General features: G+C 46.4%; 1 protein-coding gene across 1 annotated transcript; it reads left to right on the top strand.

The window, feature by feature from the left end:
- Positions 1–2,201: 2,201 nt before the first annotated feature.
- Positions 2,202–12,871, top strand: LOC149429946 (uncharacterized; the record flags this gene model as incomplete). The annotated part of the gene is made up of 7 exons (XM_089666376.1): positions 2,202–2,251; positions 11,017–11,130; positions 11,621–11,755; positions 11,842–11,965; positions 12,082–12,281; positions 12,371–12,595; positions 12,676–12,871. Coding segments are annotated over exons 2-7 (985 nt in total), but the record flags the coding sequence as incomplete, so codon positions are not given.
- Positions 12,872–15,634: the final 2,763 nt, after the last annotated feature.

Below are 15,634 nucleotides of genomic sequence, written 5' to 3' on the forward strand. Positions count from 1 at the left end.
ATGTGATCTCTGTGATCATTCACAGATTTTACAAGTAGTAAGCAATGATGTCAGGAAGTGACATTTTTTTTACTATCGTTCATGAGATCACTAATTGACCAAACAGTGATCACATGATCGGGACCTCACACAGAGGTCCTGTACAGCGATCTGTTGTCCTCTGGACACAGCGGGCACCGATCGCTCCCAGGGAGCGCACACAGGAAATAGATGTGGGGGGATGTTTAGAAACATCCACCCGCTTTGGCAGCACTCCCGTCCGGACGTTTATCTACATAGGCCAGATGGGAAGAGGTTAAAGGATGAGTTCACCTTTCAACAAAAAATAATAATTGCACCTTTTTTTGCAAGTAGGAAGAGGATATAGCAGAAGTTCTTTTTTCATCCTGCTTATGGTGTCTGTATTCAGGGTCCATGTGCTGACTGTTACTGAAGAAAAGGAGGTTTGGGCTTGAGCACGCTCACCAGATCCTGGAGGTGGTTGGCACACCCAGTAGGGCGGTAGGTTGGATGCTGTAGGTCAGTTGGATGTGGAGTACGCAGTGTGTTGCGCCCACAGCACGGTCTACCAGTTGCTAGCAGGAGAAGCGGAGGATCTTCTAGGGGTGGTCAGCAAAGCAGATTGACCCTCGGCGTTATAGTTAAGGCTCACTGGGTCTTGGTAGGCTGCAGTCCAGGCAGCTCTGATGCTCAAAGTGAGAAGAAAGCGGGCCCATCGAAAAGCAGCTCTTTCGATAGCCCTTCCTATGATCCCACTTGCTGGGAGGTGCAGGCTAAGGAAGGCTTAGGAGTCTGGTTATGGCTGCACACAGGACTACAAGTCCCATGGTCCCTTGCTTCTGGGCTATGATGCAAACTAGAGTGAGAAACTGAACAGTCTGCAGTGATGAAGTCAATGTCCACTGCATCCATGTTATTGTAGCCGACACCTGGCTACAGATGGAAACAATATATTGCTGGCTGCCAAATGACATCTCCTGGCCAGCTTCACTCTCTTTGTGAACAAAGGGGATTTTCTTCATCAATACCAGGCTCTGATCCTAGATGAGGGTCTGGTATGGACTTTTAAGGGAGACACCCAAAAATGCATACAAAAAGGTCACCTGCGTCCTAGCAACGAAGGAGACTGTGATGGCTTGCTTGCAGTATGACAACTGATGGCATCATCATGCCCTAGGATGCTAGTGACCACATGGTGATTGCTGCTTCTGGTGCAACAAAACAAGCAAAAGGCATGGACTCCACACAAAATCAATACAAGGCTGGTGTCCTTTATAAGGATCTGGTGTGGATTTTAAGAGAAACTCTATGCAACTTTGGGTGGGATATGGGAGGGTGGAACCCACGCAATAAAAAGTATCGTGTCCACCCCAATTTCCACACCTGACCCTCATTCAAGTATGCAACAGATTACCACACATCATTACCACTCACTGGTTGCTCGACATTTTACTGCATATCCTTACCACTCAATGATTGGTTGCTAGAGGTTACTGGACATCATTACTGCTCACTGATTGGTTGCTAAAGATTACTGCACATCAATACTGCTCAGTGACTGGTTGCTAGAGGTTACTGCACATCACCGCTGCTCACATATTAGTTGCTGGGGCTGGAGGGGGAGTGTGATCAGTGGTGGTGGGGGGGGAATGGGATTAGTGGCAGTGCTGGTGGGGGGATGGGATGAGTAGTGGGGAGGATTGGATGAGTGGCAGTGCTGGAGGGGATGGGACTGAATGAATGGCAGTGCTGGGATGATGGGATAAGATGGGTGGCAGTGCAGGTGTGGGGACGGGATGAGAGGCAGTGTAGAATAAAATAGAATATAACTGTTTTGAATAGAATAAATTTGAATATGAATAGATTAGAATTTACCTGCCTTCTGAAATTTTAATTTCAAATAGATTAGAAGAGAATAGAATAGAAAAAAAAACAGCATCACTGGAACAAACTAGAATAAAATAGAATATAAAATTCAAATTTCGATTAGAATAAATTAGAATTTGAATGCCAATTCGAATTTGATCAAATTGAAATCAAATCAAATTTAATTTGAATCAAATTCAAAAGCTAAATGAATTCTGAAATCAATTGCTCTCAAGTCTACCCAGACACAAAGTCTATATGGAAGACAGGAAGTGATGTCAGGTACATACAGGAAGTGATGTCAGGTACAGACAGGAATTTCCGGGTGAGAGGTGAGGTGGGAGGAAGTAGAGAGGAGACGTTGGTGGAAGTGGCAGCAGAGGAGGTAATAAGATTTTATTTCCTATTTACACCCAGTAACCCCCCTTATGTCTATCCTCTTCCTCCGTAGTCACGTCCGTCCTCTTCCCCCATGGTCACGTCCGTCCTCTTCCTCCATGGTCACGTCCGTCCTCTTCCTCCATGGTCACGTCCGTCCTCTTCCTCCATAGTCACGTCCGTCCTCTTCCCCCATAGTCACGTCCGTCCTCTTCCTCCATAGTCATGTCCGTCCTCTTCCTCCATAGTCACTGTGACGTCTTTTATCTCCAGCAGATGATGATACACACATATATAGTGTGGGAACCCAGATTAACCCCTTCAGGGGCACAACATTCCCCCACTTCCGGGGCCGGAACATTCTCCTCATTTTGGAGATGGGTCACCTTCTCACCTTAGCAGTCTCCTGTAATGAGGGATGAGGTTCAGATTTGGGGTGCACTCGCAATGTGGCAGTAGGAGAGGGACAGAACCCCGATTGTCAGGGAGAGAGTACATATAGCGCCAGGGAAAGGAACCAGATGAGAAGGGACAGTTCAGGTTTCTTTTAACCACCTCTCCCCGCCATATAGTCCAATGACGGACACAAGGTGGTTCTGGGAGGACTCCATATGACATCCTCCCATTCTCACCGCGCATACGCAGCTCTGGGTGTGCGCAGCGATCGGCGGTCCGCTGTGTCCCTCAGATACAGCGGATCACCCATCATGGAAAGAGCCGAAGATGTCGGCTCGGTCATGTGATCAGCTGTGTCCAATCACAGCTGATCACATGTAAACAGGGAAATGCCGGTTATTGGCATTTCTCTTCTCATGAGCTGTCACGCTGACAGAGGAGAGGAGAGCCGGTAATCGGTTTTCCGCAGAGGGGACATGTACACTGATCATCAGGGCACTGATGATCAGTGTAGCCCCAGCAGTGCCACCTGTCAGTGCTCATCAGTGCCTCGTGCCAGTGCCACATCAATGCCACATATCAGTGCCTACCAGTGCACATCAATGCCTCATATCAGTGCCAATCTGAGCTTCCTTTCAGTGCTGCCAATCAGTTCCACCTATCAGTGCTGCCAATCAGTGCCACCTGCCAGTGCCGCCTATCAGTGCCATGTATCAGTGCTACCTTTCAGTGCCCATCAGTGCCACCTACCAGTGCCCATCAGTGCCACCTATCAGTGTCCATCAGTGCAGCCTATAAGTGCCCATCACTGCAGCCTCATTAGCGCATATCAGGGAAGGAGAAAAATCACTTATTTACAAAATTTTATAACAAAAACTAAGAAAAAACTTTTTTTTTTCAAAATTTTTGGTTGTTTTTGGTTTGTTTAAGAAAAAATAAACCCAGTGGTGATTAAATACCACCAAAAGAAAGCTCTATCTGTCACACAAAAATGATAAAAATTTCATATGGGTACAATGTTGCATGACCGCGCAATTGTCTTTCAAAGTGCAACAGCGCTGAAAGCTGGAAATTGTCCTGGCCAGGAAGGGGGTATAAGTGCCCTGTAGACTAGTGGTTAAAGAGTAGAACCATCAGTGAGGGGTCCAAATACTACCTCCCACTGCCTGATGGACATCACACAGCCACTAATGGGGTTTTAGCGCAACATTTTACTATGACTACAGGGATGCTGGATTCCTATCGCCCGACGCCTGGGACATGTAGTTCCGGGTGCCGGCCAGGTAGTTTTTTTCTACCTTTAGCCCTGCTTCAGGCAAGCAGCGGGCTCACCTGTCAGGTGATGCAATCGGTAGCAGCGCTGCCAGCAATTGCTTCCAATAGTACCAGCCTCTCCGCCCCCCGCCCCCCCCACGAGGTCTCCCGGGCTCCGCTTGCTCATCTGCGGGACCTGCTCGCCGTCGGCTAGAGGGGAGGGAGAAGAGTGGACAAGTCCGCTCCCCTCCCCTTCTTGTGCTGACCCTGAAGTGATGTTATGATGTCACTTCCAGGTCCCCGTTGAGAGATTGTAATGCAATCCTCGGGAAAGAATGTAATGAGGTGCGATGTGCATTACATTCAGTGGCGCAGATCGGAGGGTCTTTTAGACCTTGGATGTCTCAAAGAGAACCTGTCACCAAAATTCATCACATAGGGGACTTTGTCTCTTTTTGTGATGGAAAAAAAGCACAAAAAAAAAATTTTTTATTTATTGTAAAAAATGAAAGTTACACCCAAGTACATACCATCCCCCCCAAAAAAATATTGAAGCCCCCACTCCCAAATATACACACGTACAAATGTAAAAGCACACGCTGGGTCGCCTACGCATGAAACCGTCGATTGCGATACACATGTCACATATCACCGCTCAAGCCAGAATGAGGGCGATAATTATAGCATCAGAACTCCTCCATACACTATACTGGTGACCTATAAGGAGCTTTAAAACTGTCCTATACAAAATATAGGGTACTGAAGTTCGTCGCCATTTCACGAGCGTGCACAAATTTAAGGTTTGACATGTTGGATATCTATTTACTCGCTGCAACCTCGTCTTTTATATTTTTCAAAAAAATAGGGTCATTTATTGCTTTTTTGTGCCCTAAAATTAACTCAAGTGTATTTTTTACTAAAATGTTGCAGTAAAATCATAAAAAAGTTTAACTACCACTATTTTATTCTCTAGGGTGTCGGCTTTCAGAAAATATATCATGTTTTGGGGGTTTTGTGTGATCTTCAGGCCTAAAATGATTTTTTAAATGTGTGCAAAAAACACAAAAATGGCTCCGGCAGCGAAAGGGATAAAGGATAAGCCCTGACCCACCCTTTCCTGAGGAGCAGCCAATCGATGCTCATTACACTGCAAGGTCTCTCCCTTCCCTGTTAGTCCCCAGGGGAGGTGCTGGAGACAGGCAGGGAGGAGGGGAGGAGGAGATAAACATGTTAAAAATATTACATGTTTAAGTCACCATAAAGCCCCTTTTGTTTTTTAAAGTCCCAGACATTACTAAAATCACCTCCAATTTAAATACAGTTTTGGTTAAAAAAAAAAAAAAAAAATGTATCTGTAAAAGTAGATTGTCATGAGGGACAAGTAGATTGGGGCCCCGATTTAGTCCCTGAAAGATCTCGTATACCCAGCAACCTGTAATCCTTCCATCATATTGTTTTCCCTGAGAAGTCCCTTGTCATCTTGTGCCTCTCTGCCTGTACAGGATTTGTCTCAGACAGTGCAGTTCCATTCATCAGTCATCTTCTTTTGTTGCACTTTACCATATATACCTTCAAGCGTCAACATAGTGTCATCTGCTCCCATTTCTTGGTGTCACATCATAATTCCCACCCACAACCTTGCCCCTTATGCCCTGTACACATCATGAGAATATTGGATGAATGATCATCCTTCTTTTTTTTTTTTTGCATGCTAGTCTCATATCAAAAGTGAAGAGGTTACAAAAATTTTTGTACGACTGAAAGAAAATTCGGAAGTGATGTAATGCATTTGTATTGTATTTTCGGATGAAAACTGTACTGATCAAATGAAAATCGTACGAGGAAGATTTTCGTGCTTGTCCCTTCAAATGATTTCAGACGAAAGCTGTGTACTAACGATCAGATTATCGCATGATCGCTTCAAAAGCAGAATATTGTGCACAATTTTCTGATCGTGTGTACTAGGCTTTACTATAAGAGGGATCTGAGATCAGCCAATGATGTGGTAGGAGGTGGATAACTTCCCTTCTATATAAGAGGGATCTGAGATCAGCCAATAATGTGGTAGGAGGTGGATAACTTCCCTTCTACAGTTGCAAAAAAAAGTATGTGAACCCCTTGGGATTACGTGGAGTTTTGCATGAATTGGGCATAAAATGTGCTCTGAACGTCATCTAAGTCACAACAATAGAAGAACACAGTCTGCTGAACATAATACTACACAAACATTAGACGTTGCCATGGTTTAATTGCACATAACATGTAAACATGCACAGTGCAGGGAGGAAAAAGTATGTGAACCTTTGGACTTAATAACTGGTTGACCCTCCTTTGGCAGCAATAACCTCAACCAAACGTTTCTTGTAGTTGCAGATCAGACCTGCACAACGATCTGGAGTCATTTTGGACCACTCCTCTTCACAAAACTGTTTCAGTGTAGCAATATTCTTGGGATGTCTGGTGTGAATCGCTCTCTTAAGGTCATGCCACAGCATTTCAATCGGGTTGAGGTCAGGACTCTGACTGGGCCACTCCAGAAGGCGTATTCTGTGCTGTTGCAGCCATTGTTTTGTTGAATTACTTGTATGCTTTGGGTCATTGTCCTGTTGCATCACCCATCCTCTGCGGAGGTTCAGTTGGTGGACAGATGGTCGTACGTTTTCCTGCAAAATGTCTTGATAAACTCTGCAATTCATTTTCCCATCAATGACAACAATCCGTCCAGGCCCTGAGGCAGCAAAGCAGCCCCAAACCATGATGCTCCCTCCGCCATGTTTCACAGTGGGGATGAGGTTTTGATGTTGGTGTGCTGTGCCTTTTTTTCTCCACACATAGTGTTGTGTGTTCTTCCCAAACAACTCAATCTTGGTTTCATCTGTCCACAGTATATTTTGCCAGTAGTGCTGTGGAACATCCAGGCGCTCTTTTGCAAACTTCAAACGTGCTGCAATATTCTGTTTGGACAGCAATGGCTTCCTCCGTGGTGTCCTCCCATGTACTCCATTCTTGTTTAATGTTTTCCTTATTGTAGATGTGTCAACAAAAATGTTAGCATGTGCCAGAGATTTCTGTAGGTCTTTAGCTGACACTCTGGGATTCTTCTTTACCTCATGCAGCATTCTGCGCTGTGCTCTTGCAGTCATTTTTACAGGACGACCACGCCTAGGGAGAGTAGCAACAGTGCTAAACTTTCTCCATTTGTAGACAGTCTGTCTTACCGTGGACACATGAACATCAAGGCTTTTGGAGATACTTTTGTAACCCTTTCCAGCTTCATGCAAGTCAACAATTCTTGATCGTAGGTCTTCTGAGAGCTCTTTTCTGCGAGGCATGGTTCACATCAGACAGTGCTTCTTGAAACCAGCAAACCCAAAACAGGTGTGTGTTTTTAAGGGCAGGACAGCTGTCAGGAACACATCCAATATCATCCCACTGATTGGAGTCAAGGTTGGCTCACTCCTGGCTCCAATTAGCTCTGGGAGAAGTCATAAAGCTAGGGCCTCACATACTTTTTCCTCCCTGCACTGTGAATGTTTACATGTTATGTGCAATTAAACCATGGCAACATCTAATGTTTGCGTAGTATTATGTTCAGCAGACTGTGTTCTTCTATTGTTGTGACTTAGATGACGTTCAGAGCACATTTTATGCCCAATTCATGCAAAACTCCACATAATCCCAAGGGGTTCACATACTTTTTCTTGCAACTGTATATAAGAGGGATCTGAGATCAGCCAATAATGTGGTAGGAGGTGGATAACTTCCCTTCTATATAAGAGGGGTCTGAGATCAGCCAATAATGGGGAAGGAGATGGATAACCCCGCCCCTTCCCAGTGAAACGCATCAACAGTCATCTGGTGTCCTTGAGATCTCCACTGTTCACAGTACTCTCTCTGAAAGAGGGAATCCAGAGGTCTGTCCTTTCCTACGTCCAGCAGAGACATTCGTGGGATGTGGGGTAATAGTGTGATGAATACCTCCCATCTGTCCCTCATTTGGAGTGACTGTTCCTCTTTTGTATTAAATCCTTCTGTCCCTCTTCCCTCCTCCATTATCCCTCCTTTTAGTCTGATGTACAGAGACTGCAGATATGATACAGGAGATGGTCAGAGACTGCAGATATGATAAGGGAGATGGTCAAGACTGCAGACATACTACAGGAGATGGTCAGAGACTGCAGACATACTACAGTAGATGGTCAGAGACTGCAGATGTACTACAAGAGATGGTACAGCGGGGGTGTTAAAGGGGAGTGGGAGAAAGGGGGGTGAGAGACAGGGAGATGGAAGAGCGGGGTGAGAGACTACTAGACCTGTCTTGTCTGCAGTCCCTTCTGTGCCCCCCTGTCTGTGGGTAGGTGTGTGTGATGCCTAGTACCTGCCTCCCATCCGCCCTCAGCATCTGGGGCCATAGTCAAACTGTTCTGTTGATGTTGGAGCTGGGAGCGGAGAGGAGGTTGAAGGAGTCCAGGCTCTGGGAGGCACCGGGGATGCTGCTCCCACAACTGCAGTGCCTCTTTGGGGTCTACTCCCTCCTGGGCTCTTGGTCCTAGCCACCATTGAGCTGCTCCCCTTTTACGCATCTATCTCTGGGACCACCCACTTGCCTTTTGGAGCAAGGTGCTATCATCCTACCCACACCCTGATGTCGTCACCGTGCCTTCTCCCACCTCTACTGGACTCTCCATGACAAGGGGCCCCACAATAATGACCGGGCCCAGGGTATCTGCCCCTTTTGCCCCATGTTGAAGATGGCCCTGACTGCCCAGCAGCCTAATTTAGTGGGGGGGGGTAAGAATAACCCTGCTCCCCCCGTAGCGGTGCCACTGCTGATCACAGTGTCTCTGTACCAGGTACAGTATATCCATCCATCCAACAGAACCTCAGCAAGCAAGCAGAAAAAGAGCACATAGTGCTCACTGTTTCCCAAATTAAACTGAAACATAAAAGGTGAAAAAATATACTCACATAGAACCAGCTCCACCAGGACATATCTGACTCCAAAAAAACACACAAAGTGCTCACTGTTTATCAAACTCACAAGTGTATTCATAAATAAAGAGTTAAAATATATTGTTACAATAAAACATATATCCGTTGCACAAAATAGTAAACAAAAATAGTAACAATGATCCTGCAGAAGCATGCAGTCCTGTCTGTACAGCTTCTAACTCCCCACTGCTGTCAGTATGAACAAATTCACTTCAGTTTAGCGTGATGACGTCACTGGGAGGGGGTCTCTTAGGGATTTCATTAGAGGGACTTCATCAAATACAGCTGCCATGGCCTCAATGAAAACCTGAGTGTGAGGTACCTTATGCTAGGGAGACATTCATTTGGCAGGTACCTTTTAAGTACGTCTGCCATGTCCATATTATTGTTTTATTCACTGTTTAACTAGTAGCCGACCGCAGATAGCCGAATGACGGCTTCACTGCGGCCGGCCAGTTCTGGGTGGACGTCATATGACGTCCCCCCAGAACGTGCTCTCCTGCACGCCCCAGGGGGCGCGCACCCGGTGATCTCCGTGATCGCTGTGTCCTATGGACACAGCTGATCACGTGATGTGGTAAAAGGCCGATCCCAGCTGATCACAGGGAAATGCAAGTGCCGGTTCTCGGCTGCACTTTCCTCACGCTGTCAGATCGTGAGGAAAGTACTGCCGAGAACCGGCAGTTGTCACAGCGGGGATCGGCACCGATCATCAGGACACTGATGATCAGTGCCCTGATGATCGGTGCCCAGCAGTGCCACCCGCAAGTTCCGCCCACCTGTGCCCAGCAGTGCGCCCACTAGCTCCACCCACCTGTGCCCAGCAGATCACCCACCTGTGTCCAGCAGTGCACCCACCTGTGCCACTCTGCAGTGTCACACACCTGTGCCCAGAAGTGCCACCTACCTGTGCCCAGCAGTGCACCCACCTGTGCCACTCTGCAGTGTCACACACCTGTGCCCAGAAGTGCCACCTACCTGTGCCCAGAAGTGCCACCCACCTGTGCCCACCCACCTGTGCCCACCAGTGCCACCCACCTGTGCCCACCCACCTGTGCCCACCCACCAGTGCTGCCCACCAGTGCCACCCACCAGTGCAGCCCAGCAGTGCTGCCAGTCAGTGCCACCAGTCAGTGCCCAGGGGTTGTGCCAGTCAGTGCCGCCAGTCAGTGCCCAGCAGTGATGCCAGTCAGTGCCGCCAGTCAGTGCCCAGCAGTGATGCCAGTCAGTGCTGTCTATCAGTACCCATCATCAGTGTCACCTATCAGTGCCGCCTATCAGTGCTGCATATTAGTGCCACCTATCCGTGACACCTCATTAGTGCTGTCTATCAGTGCCGCCTATCCGTGCCACCTCATTAGTACTGCCTATCAGTGCCCTTTAGTGCTGCCTATCAGTGCCCATCAGTGCTGCCTCATCAACGCACATCAGTGAAGGAGAAAAAATACCTGTTTGAAAAATTTTATAATAGAAACAAAGAAATTTTTTTTTTTTTCAAATTTTTTGCAATTTTTATTTATAGCGCAAAAAGTAAAGCGCCCAGCGGGGAGTAAATACCACCAAAAGAAAGCTCTATTTGTGAGAAAAAAATGATCAAAATTTCATATGGGTACAATGTTGCATGACCGCGCAATTGTCAATTGTCAATCAAAGTGCGGCAGCGCTGAAAGCTGAAAATTGGCCTGGTAAGGAAGGGGGTATAAGTGCCTGGTAGGCAAGTGGTTAATGTAAGTAGTCACAGGACACTACAGGGGCAGATACCATGCAGAGAGGCTCAGCCTTCAGTCTTGAAAATACTCTTTATTATGCTGCTCCTTTGAACTATAGTCCTATTTTGCAAGATCTGGACGTTCTTTGATTCTCCTGCCTACCACTGATGTCAACAGCAATAGAAACATGTGAGTTGGTCAACTTTTTTGGAGGTACTTTGGTGTTTCTGAACAAGCTAGTAGGGACAGAAGATACTTGTCTATAACAAAACTCTTAATATTTACAAATACACACACTAGAGGGAACCCGATCCCTACACATATGCCAATTCCCACTGGGGGACAGGCTGCCTGATATCCCCTTACATCCCTGTAATCATATTGTACAGCCCATACAATCCAGATAATTCTCTTCCTACAGAAAACCTACATGGATCACATGACCACATCAATGAGGATGGAGGAGGACCGGAGTCACATGACTGAGAGGATACTAAACCTCACCCTGGAGATCATCTACCTGCTGACCGGAGAGGTGAGGAGGATTCTGGGAGGTCACATGACATCACTCCTATCTCTATTAATAAAACACAGACCTGACCAGAGAAGTGAGGAGGATTCTGGGAGGTCACATGACATCACTCCTATCTCTATTAATAAAACACAGACCTGACCGGAGAGGTGAGGAGGATTCTGGGAGGTCACATGACATCACTCTTATCTCTATTAATAAAACACAGACCTGACCGGAGAGGTGAGGAGGATTCTGGGAGGTCACATGACATCACTTATCTCTATTAATAAAACACAGACCTGACCGGAGAGGTGGGGAGGATTCTGGGAGGTCACATGACATCACTCCTATCTCTATTAATAAAACACAGACCTGACCGGAGAGGTGAGGAGGATTCTGGGAGGTCACATGACATCACTCTCATCTCTATTAATAAAACACAGACCTGACCGGAGAGGTGAGGAGGATTCTGGGATTCTAACATGATATTCCTATTGGTTCCTCAATACAGAGATTTTCTCCTCTGAAGTCAGGTGATCATATGACCATCACAGTGCCTCCATGTGACTCCCTAAACCCTGAGAGACACAACATGCAGAAGATTCTAGAAGTCACCAAGAAGATGATGGAGCTGCTGACAGGAGAGGTGAGCGGTGCCGGGAATTCTGGGACATTCTCCAGTAACAGACAAGGGATGTGTCTGGATGGTGACTGTATCATTGTGTGTGTCAGGTTCCTATAAGGTGTCAGGGTGTCACTGTCTATTTCTCCATGGAGGAGTGGGAGTATTTAGAAGGACACAAGGATCTCTACAAGGACGTCATGATGGACAATCAGCCGCCCCTCACATCACCGGGTAAGAGGAGACTTTATTGTAAAGGAGAGAGCAGTACGGAGGATCCACCTAGATCCCCCATCATCTGATAAACACATAGAAACAATGGATTCAGTCAGTGTGTGTGTTTCCTACAGATGGATCCAGTCATGGGAACCCACCAGAGAGAAGTCCCCGTCCTCTGTATTCCGGGGATTCTACACAGGAAGGTCACACCATCCCTCACCATCATCAGGTAGATGGATCCAGTCATGGGAACCCACCAGAGAGATGTCCCCGTCCTCTGTATTCCCGGGATTCCACACAGGAAGGTCACACCATCCCTCACCATCATCAGGTAGATGAGGAACAATCACTGATAGTATCATTAGGATCTGTACATTATCTGCATTGTTACCATTGATGTCATTTTTATTATATATTCAGAGTGGAAACCTGAGAGATCCTAAAGTTGATATTAAAGAAGAGATAAAAGAGGAGGATGAGGATGGGGTGATGGAGGAGTCAGAGTTTCCAAAAGGACACAAAGATCTGTACCAGAACACCATGGTGGAGTCATCCAGCTACAGGAACCAACCAGAGAGATATCCCCGTCCTCTGTATTCCCAGGATTCCACACAGGAAGGTCACACCATCCCTCACCATCATCAGGTAAATGATTGACAATTATTGGTAGTTATGATTTATACACAGCATGTTTGTTACAATGAATGTTTTATTATATCTTTCAGAGTGGAATCCTCGGGGATGATAATATTGTTGTTAAAGAAGAGAATAAAGAGGAGGATGAGGAGTATGGAGTGATTACCATGAAAGTTGAGGGTGAAGTAGAAGAGACGTATGTGAGGGATGATCAGCAATATACGGAGGAGGCTGGAATGATGAGGACATTCAAAGAGGAGGACACTCCTACAGAGATCAGCACAGGTGAGCCCCAATATATTCTTCTATTATCTCTGCTCTGTTACTGCACACTGATTGGTCCAGAGTAGGGCGGGAGATGAGTGATATCAGCCAATAATAGGTTGATAATAATCACTGATACCCGTCCTACACATTAGATCTTCTTTTCTCTGAGATAAACCCCCTTCTCTGTCCTGCAGACACAATGTATGTTCTCAGACATGATTTCTGTAGATTCTGGGGGTCATTTTTAGGCATAGTAACACAGATATGATCACGATTGCTCCTTTCATATGTTGGTCCCTCATAAAACGTAAACATAAAACTCTTTTAACAGTCTTGCTGGCATGAAAAGTAAGGAGTAGGGATGGGCTTTAGTCCTCACGCACACGGGACATTTTTTCAGCGGCTCTTTTTGGCTTTTGACATTTTTTCCTACAGCCAGTAAACCCCCCAGCCTGTTATCCTATGTGCCTATACACACACAGACTGGAATCAACGTTTTTTGGCTGGACTAGTGGGTTTCTAGAGTTTTGTAGCTGTAAAAACACTCTAATGCTGAAAAACGCAGTAGAATGCCGCAAACTGGTGTTTTTGGATGTTTTTTGACCCAAAAAATATTTTCTTGGTAAAAACAAAATGCTAAAAACCTCAAACACAGCTAAACACTAATGCAAAACAGCTAAAAAAACCCTGAAAAACTCCTGTTTTTAGCGTGACTTTACACAGCTAACGTCACCAGCGTTATCAAAACGTCCCGTGTGCGTGAGGAGTTAGGATCGATTCTATTGGTTTCCTGACATGTTTTCCATTTTTTCAAAAAACAGTGAGTCATTATTGCTTGGCCCCTAGGGTCTGATATGGAATTTAAGGGGGACCACCCAAGAAAAACTGGTGTGGACCCTCCAATGTTTTTGGTTTGTATTTCAGGGGGGAGCTCTATGCTAAAAGCAAGAAAAAAAAAAAGGCTTGGGGTCCCCCTGAAAATTCAAACTAGACTCTTGTCTGAGTAGACAGCCTGGCTAGCCTGGAATAGGGGGTCAGCGTGCACCCCCCTCCTGTACCATACAAGGCCGAATTCCTTCAACATGAGGGGTGTACCTTGCATGATAAGGACTCTTCCTCACAACCCTGGCTATTGTTTGTGGGGGTCTGCAAGTGGTATATGGAAGCCCCTTTAACCACCTCCCATCCGGCCATTGTATATAAACGGCCGGACGGTGGCAGTGCAGGGTCGGGTGGCCGTTTATAAACGGCCTCCCCGCACCCTGCTTGTGCACGCTCCCTGGGAGCTCACGGTGCCCGCTGTGTCCTTTGGACACATTGAAACACCAATCGTCGGATGTGACCTCCGTGCGAGGTCCCGATCATGTGATCGCTGATTAGCCAATCAGTGATCACATGCAAAGTAGTAAGAAAGATGTCACTTGTGACATCATTGCTTACTACGTGTGAAATCTGTGAATGATCACAGAGGTCACATGGTACAGGGCTATTCACAACCGCCTTGTACCATGTGACAAGCTGTGACCAATCACAGCTCACACAGTAGTTCTCAATGGCTTAATGAATACAGCCAGAGAGAAGGAGAAATGATTGCTTTTACATCCTTTATGGGTGCAAAAGCAATCAGTGTAAAAAAAAAAATCTTCATCACCCCCCACAAGTAGTACAGTATCACCATGGTGACACTGTACTGCTAGGGTAACAATATGTAAAAAAAGAAACAAATAAAATAAAAATGTAAAACAAAATGTTTAAAAATTATAATTTTTGGTTATAAACTAATTAGGGTTTTTTTTTTTTTACTAAAAAGAAAATGGAATAAAGTTTGGCCAAGATGATGAAATATTATTTATTTGCAAAATTTTATAAGAAAAACACTTTTTTTCAAAATTTTTGGACTTTTTCATTTACATAGCAAAAAAATAAAAATCCCAGCGGTGAATAAATACCACCAAAATAAAGCTTTATCTGTCTCAAAAAAATGGTAAAAAATTCATATGGGTACAGTGTTGCATGACCGCGCAATTGTCATTCAAAGTGTGATAGCACTGAAAGCTGAAAATTGCCCTGGGCTGGAAGGGGGTGAAAGTGTCCGGACTGGAAGGGGATGGAAAGTGTCAGGACTGGAAGGGGGGGAAGTGCCGGGACTGGAAAGGGATGGAAGTGTCTGGACTGGAAGGGGGGGAAAGTGTCGGGACTGGAAGGGGGTGAAAGTGTCCGGACTGGAAGGGGGAAAAGTGTCTGGACTGGAAGGGGGCGAAAGTGTCTGGACTGGAAGGGGGGAAAGTGTCGGGACTGGAAGGGGGGGAAAGTGTCGGGACTGGAAGGGGGGGAAAGTGTCGGGACTGGAAGGGCGGGAAAGTGTCCGGACTGGAAGGGGGGGAAAGTGTCCGGACTGGAAGGAGGTGAAAGTGTCCGGACTGGAAGGGGGTGAAAGTGTCGGGACTGGAAGGGGGTGAAAGTGTCCGGACAGGAAGGGGGGAAAGTGTCGGGACTGGAAGGGGGTGAAAGTGTCGGGACTGGAAGGAGATGGAAGTGTCCAGACTGGAAGGGGATGGAAGTGTCGGGACTGGAAGGGGGTGAAAGTGTCGGGACTGGAAGGGGGGTGAAAGTGTCTGGACTGGAAGGGTGGGTGAAAGTGTCTGGACTGGAAGGGGGTGAAAGTTTCTGGACTGGAAGGGGGGTGAAAGTCTCTGGACTGGAAGGGGGGTGAAAGTCTCTGGACTGGAAGGGGGTGAAAGTGTCGGGACTGGAAGGGGGGTGAAAGTGTCGGGACTGGAA

This window comes from Staurois parvus, unplaced genomic scaffold (assembly GCF_062004578.1).
Source record: "Staurois parvus isolate SC_StPar_1 unplaced genomic scaffold, SC_StPar_1.0 ptg002686l, whole genome shotgun sequence".
NCBI classification, from domain to species: domain Eukaryota; kingdom Metazoa; phylum Chordata; class Amphibia; order Anura; family Ranidae; genus Staurois; species Staurois parvus.